Raw genomic sequence first — 7,165 nt, 5'->3', positions numbered from 1 at the left:
CATGTTAAAATTTTAATAATACTTAAGATATATATGGTATATGACCAAATTTGTTGCTGCTATTCATTTATTAGCATGTCTGCCATCAATACATGTGTATCTTGTATTTTATCAGCCATTTTGGATTGAACAATTTAAGGGAGTCTTGAAATGAACATGACCGTTAAATACTTTGAGGGTGCAAATATGCACTAACCTCACCTTTGTAGGTTTTATTTTACAATTTGAGAATAATTTTATGTATGAATGTATTTTCTTTCATCAATGTAATATTTGAACTTTGAAATAAAACAACAATTAGGCATCATTTTTCTTTAATGAATAAGTTACAGCCAAATATAAAACTTGACTTAGCATTGTCCTGAGTGTACAATTTGGAACACAATAACCATTATTTATTAGTTCTTATTAATTTATTACACCAGACTTAATTTCCAAATAGCATATTACTATACTGATTTATTTATTCCCTATCTGATGACACAGTGATGTGTATTTGTTTTTCCTGGAACTTAACTGCTGTCCTGAGTGTACGCCCTTTTTGACACAATTGATTGACAGAGGTGCCAATTAGTGTTTAAAAATCGGACTCCATTTGCTATCGATAATCAAATCGAATCGGACCAAGTATTTTGATTCACTATCGGACAATAATCGAAAGTTCATAATATCATTTAGGAATACATTCTTTATACATAGAATAATCAAGTTCATTTCAATGGCTTAACCTGGAATCAGTATGTGTGATGATATAGTCATGCTTTTTGCAACAGTAAGTAAATATCCATAACCTTTTTCTGTCTTTAATAACTTAATGAAAAACAAAACACAACACATACTTAATAATTGCACATCAATTTTGCAAAATGATTCACACCACATCAAATTAATTATAGCATCTTTCCATATAAAAGAATATTAAATATTTGTTTACCAGCTTAACATTTAATTACCTGTTAACTTTGAAGATTTCATTAAAATATCTTAATTTCATAATATAACTTTCACAAAAAAGTAAAATTGTTAATAACAAACGATACCAAAAAAGGGTTTAAAAAACAGAGCCGGGATCCCAGGTATTTGCAGGTAAGACCGGACCCACTACACCATAGAGATAGATTATTGATTTTTTATGATTTATATATATAAACAATTAAAAATAATTTGTAATTTTGGGAGAGTTTGTAAGTTTTAAGCATAAGTGTTTACATTCATCGCATATGTGTAAGAGAGTGATCCCCCTTGTTAAAATGAACATACGAGAAAAAAAATGACATTTACTCTACCTTTACCTCATAAAAGGTAGTTACCGGGAGTATCAATAGCGACATCGATTTTGGACAACCACTATCGATTGTCGCCGACATAGCATTGTCACCGACGATTTATCGATTGTACTCGATTATCGTTTCACCACTAGTGCCACTGCCATGATATAAACATGGCACTCCTTGTATTTGAAAGTTAGCTACCCTGAAGTTTTCTGTACCACAGAAAAGTGTTTATTCATTTTGTATTAAGAACTACAGGCAAGATTTTTATATTAATGTTCAAAATAAATGCATTGAAGGATGATTTTTATTTTCTCTTAATGATAAATCTTCATTGACCAGAATTAAATGTAAACCGACACATACCTACCTTAAAATAATGTTATTATATTTAAGATTATTTTTTTGTAAGAAGTTACCCCAGGGCTTTTTCTTTAAAAATTGAAAACAGGCCTAGCCGTTTCATTTTGGGAAATTTAAACGCGTGGAATTCCGCAAATAGGGAAATTTGAATGCGTTAACGTCTCAAAATGGGAAATTGATAACAATATAATTCTTTGGAGTAATTGGTCCTCGAATAATGTTTAAATTATACAGCATTCTTCTTATGTCAACTTAAAAGATAAAAAGGAATAATTTGCTCAAACAGAATTTTTGAAGTAAGACCTTCCTTTTTGGGAAAAATATCTGGGATTTGTGAAAAAAATATCTGAAAATTGGGAAAAAATGTCATTTTTCCCAATTATGAAGTAACCTAATTTCGGCCCCTAGCAAAGGTGAAAAAGTCCTGTATCCTATACATTTGAAAAGCAGACCAGTAGTACACACAGGACATAAAAAATACCTGATAAGCTTCTTTCACATAACACTGAACCAATCACATATACACATGCAGATAATGAATTCACGTGAATGTATGGATAGGCTTATGGTAAAATTCCCCACTAAATGTAGATTAAGAAACAGAAATGTTAAATTAAGTAAGAGTGGGGAGAAGAATACCAAGAAAGTTTCAAAAGAGTCTCAGAGTAGAAAAATAAGGGAATATAGGTTGAATAATATCAGACCCTACAAAGATTGACAAATTAATAGCCAATAAATTTTCAAGGTTGAGAACAACAATAACAGGGAAATGGTAAGAGGAAGGAGAAAGTATTATAAGAAATATAATGAGCAGATTAGAAGTAAGGAGAAAATCAAAAAAAGGAAATGAAGAAACAGGAAATAGCAAATAAACAACAGAACAATGAAAAAGTAATGGTGAGAAAGAAATCAGAAGAAAATGCAGGTGCCTATGACAGGAGCAATGTTTTGAAAGTATTTTATGATTGCTTTTCTCAACTTGATAATAAGAGAAGTTACTAGTTTTTCACTATTGTATATCAAATTATTAAAGCAGAATTTTAAATGTCTAATGAGAACTCCATTTACTTATAAATACAATTGACTTAACTATCTAAAGATAAGATTTAAAGGAAAATTCCGTTAAAACAATACATATTGCTAATGAATAACAGACAGTATATTATGTGCGAATCGATAGAATATTTTGTTTATCTATAGATTGTTCGAGAATACAAATAGTTTCTGACAATTATAAAATATTATAACAATTTGCACAGCAGTATTTAGTTTCATAAAAATTAAGATCAGTATAACTTGAAATAAATGTTATTTATTTAGCGACGTTTTATGTTGTTTCAAGTTTTTATGTAGTTTTTTTCATTTTTACGGCCACATCTAAGACATGTTTTAAATTTAGTTTTTGTATACAACAACCCTGACAAAACCTGCACAAAAAAGCACACATACCTGTAATAAATATTCCATCAACCTTTAAGTGAGATGGTGTGTCTGTTCAATGTATCCTGTATCCCGTTTACTGCATCAACGAAATACGACGTTTCATTGAAAACTTTAATTTAAGAACCCCGAATATATTGTCATTTAAACGTGTTATGAAAGTAAACCCAGAATGTATTATGTTTTCAAAGTTGTGTAAATTTATGAAATGTATCATTAAACAAGTTAATTTCAGAATATAATGTACTCCTCTTTATACCATGATGTTAATTATTATATTATGGTTGAAGTTCATTTTTAAAGCCTCTTAATGTGCAACTGTACAATATGTTTATTGCAATTCTCATTTTGTCATGCATGTATGACATGAGTTTACTTAATAAACTTGAAACTTGTAACACACAAACTGGTTAATAGAATGCCTATTTTGAATATCTGTTAATAAACAGGAGGTGAGAACATCGCAAATTTGTTATAATTCAATAATTGCTCATTGTCATGTTTTCACACCTACAAATGTGGTATCTCAAGTTCTGCCATGTGTTCTCACTTACTATTGTAGATATCGAAATACCTTTGTGTACAAGCATCCTCTTCCACATCATTATCATCAACAAATGCATTCCTTATAACTTTTGTAGAACAGTATAGAACATACAGATAAGTTTGAGGTGTGAAGAGGTGACTGGTGATAATTTTTAAGTGTGAAAAATAGAGGTTGGGGAAGTGAAAATGAACCAATTGAACAGATAAGAACAGTCCGGAAATCCGCATCAGATAACGGAACTGTCATATTCATCATGAAAAAGAGACATTTATGTGATAATTATCGAAATAAGTGAAATGTTAATTGTGATTGAATAATTGATGCGAAAATACTTCCTTAAATATGAACGTTTTAGTATACGGAGTTTTACAATTACTCGAACTGCTGAAATTGTCATTGTTTTTTATAAATACATTTTAAAATGATAGCACTTGTTAAGTCAGAGCGCATGTTGTAAAGGAAAGATGTGTTTTTATTAAGGATATATTATCTCTTACACGGTAAGTGATTCTTGTAATATCAGTTGTGTGTGCATTTGTTTCGCTATTCATGACACATTCTTTTGTGATTGCCATATTTTAAGATTCCCCTATTTTTGCACTCTAGTGATTCTGATATTCATGGCATATTCGTTTGTGATTCCCATATAATTGGGGTGTAAATAACAAAAATAGATAATTTTTTAAACATACATGGAATAAAATTCAACAAAGTAGGATGTATTGATGATAAAATGTTATAAGGATTAAATGAAAAAAGGTATTTTGTTTATTTGTCTATTCTTTTTCAAAACATTGTTATTTCAAAATACAAAATTCTAATAATTAAGCACTTTAATATCTTTAACAATTTATTCATATTAAATCATTTATAACCAGGAAAATAAACTCAGAAACATAATATAACATATAGACAATATTCCCTATATAACATATAGATGGAATTACGTCTCACCAAGTGGTTCACTTAGTCTAAATTCATCCTTGGCATAGTGGTCATTTGTGATTACAAATTATTAGACTCCTCTAATTTTGCATTTAGGTGGTTTTGGTATTCATTGTGATTTCAATATATTATGATTCATCTGATATTGCAAGTATGTGCTTTTGCTGATCATCATTTTCCGTTTGTGATTTCTCTGTTCATAAAATTATATGTTGTTTTCAATATGCTAATTCTAACTGAGTATTCTTCTTACGTGAAAAGTTTTCATCCCAATGAGATACACAATTTTGATTGTATATCACGAGTTATTATTTGCCAAATGGTTTTCAAATCACAAAAGTCCGAAAACCACATGCGTGCTTTTCGGACGTTTGTGATGAAACACATGCATGCTTTTAGGACTGGGTGTGTATGTGATGATAACACTTGCATTCTTTTAGGACTGGGTGCACATGATTATAACCATGTCGTGCTATTCTAAAACGTTATAGAGTTTAAATATGAACAGTATATCTTAAAATGCTCATGTTTTCGATGTAGATGGAATATAGGAATATAAGTAAGTTTGTAATGACCGAGGTGCTTACAATATTAGTAAGCAAGCCGTTCCATTTCAATTGTGAAAGAATATCATGTATTGCAATAACAAACTGCCGTAAATAAGAAAACCCGTCCAAGAGGCAACCCACCATAATTATGAGTTATGATGTTTATAAAATAGCTATTAACAAAATGACATAAACTATGGTGCATATTAGTACTTGTTATTCGAAGAATTGACCTATTTGAACGATATTGTCATTCATGATACACACATTTATTGTTTCGTTTAGATTCACGTGGATATGCACAAAGCGAAGACCATACACAAGTAAGGTTCGTGGAACTAAGTTGTTTTTGAAAGAAAATTTAAAACAACACATAAAAATACACACAGGAGAGATGTCATACATGTGTGAGATATGCAGTGCTGCTTTCTCTCTGAAAGGTGATTTACAGCAACATATACGAATACACACAGGAGAGAAGCCATACAAGTGCGAGATATGTAATGCTGCTTTCTCTCAGAAAGTTGTATTACAGCAACATCTACGAATACACACAGGAGAGAAGCCATACAAGTGCGAGATATGTGATGCTACTTTCCCTCATAAAGGTACTTTACAGGAACATCTACGAATACACACAGGAGAGAAGCCATACAAGTGCGAGATATGTGATGCTGCTTTCTCTCAGAAAGGTGCATTACAGCAACATCTACGAATACACACAGGAGAGAAGCCATACAAGTGCGAGATATGTGATGCTGCTTTCTCTCAGAAAGGTGCATTACAGCAACATCTACGAATACACACAGGAGAGAAGCCATACAAGTGCGAGATATGTGATGCTTACTTTCTCTCATAAAGGTACTTTACAGGAACATCTACGAATACACACAGGAGAGAAGCCATACAAGTGCGAGATATGTGATGTTGCTTTCTCTCAGAAAGGTGCATTACAGCAACATCTACGAATACACACAGGAGAGAAGCCATACAAGTGCGAGATATGTGATGCTACTTTCTCTCATAAAGGTAATTTACAGGAACATCTACGAATACACACAGGAGAGAAGCCATACAAGTGCGAGATATGTGATGCTGCTTTCTCTCGGAAAGGCGTATTACAGCAACATATACGAATTCATACAGGAGAGAAGCCATACAAGTGCGAGATATGTGATGCTGCATTCTCTCAGAAATGTTTATTACAGCGACATATAATAATACACACAGGAGTGAAGCCATACAACTGTTGGATATGTGATGCTGCTTTCGCTCTGAATAGTGATTTAAATACACATATGAGAATCCACACAGGAGAAAAGCCATACAAGTGTGAGATATGTGATACTGCCTTTTCATGGAAATGTACTTTAAAGAGACATAGAATAATACACACAGGAGTGAAGACTTACACGTGTGGGATATGTGATGCTGATTTCTCTCTAAAAAGTTCTTTACAGCAACATAAACAAATACACACAGGAGTGAAGCCATACAAGTGTGGGATATGTAATGCTGCTTTCTCTAGGAAAGGTGGTTTACAGATTCATAAACGAATACACACAGGAGAAAAGCTATACAAGTGTGATATATGTGGTGCTGCTTTCGGAAGGAAAGGTCATTTGCAGATAGCAAGAATACACACAGGAGAGAAGCCATATAAGTGTGGAATATGTGATGCTGCTTTCTCTCAGAAAGATGCTTTAAAGAATCATTCAAGAAAACACACAGGAGAAACGCCATACGAGTGTGATATATGTAATGCTGCTTTCTCTCGGCAAGGTGTATTACAGCAACATATACGAATGCACACGGCAGACCCTTAATTGAAGCCAAGAAACTGTGAGATATGTATTGGTGATTTTTTTTGCAAAATGGTTCTTATCAAAGGCATATAAAAATTCACACCAGAGTGATGTCGTACAAGTAAGAGATAGGGGATGCTGCTTTCCCTCAGATAAACAATTTACAGAGGAATTGGAGTGTACAAACACAAAAGACGGAAATCAGAGACATGTTTGTGTTTGCGGTTTAAGGAAAAGCTATACAAT

The 7,165-nt window shown here is 32.3% G+C and overlaps 1 protein-coding gene across 1 annotated transcript; it reads left to right on the top strand.

Annotated features, from left to right (window-relative positions):
- Positions 1 to 5,508: 5,508 nt before the first annotated feature.
- On the top strand, positions 5,509 to 6,940 carry LOC128221426 (zinc finger protein 845-like). Its single transcript, XM_052930038.1, has 3 exons — positions 5,509 to 5,890; positions 5,976 to 6,479; positions 6,648 to 6,940. The coding sequence occupies exons 1-3, from the start codon at positions 5,509 to 5,511 to the stop codon at positions 6,938 to 6,940; spliced, it is 1,179 nt and encodes a 392-aa protein (XP_052785998.1).
- Positions 6,941 to 7,165: the final 225 nt, after the last annotated feature.

The sequence above is a fragment of the Mya arenaria genome, chromosome 16 (assembly GCF_026914265.1).
Source record: "Mya arenaria isolate MELC-2E11 chromosome 16, ASM2691426v1".
In the NCBI taxonomy this organism is placed as follows: Eukaryota; Metazoa; Mollusca; class Bivalvia; order Myida; family Myidae; genus Mya; species Mya arenaria.
Note: the sequence above shows the minus strand (reverse complement) of the source record. Positions and strands in the feature narration are given on the sequence as shown.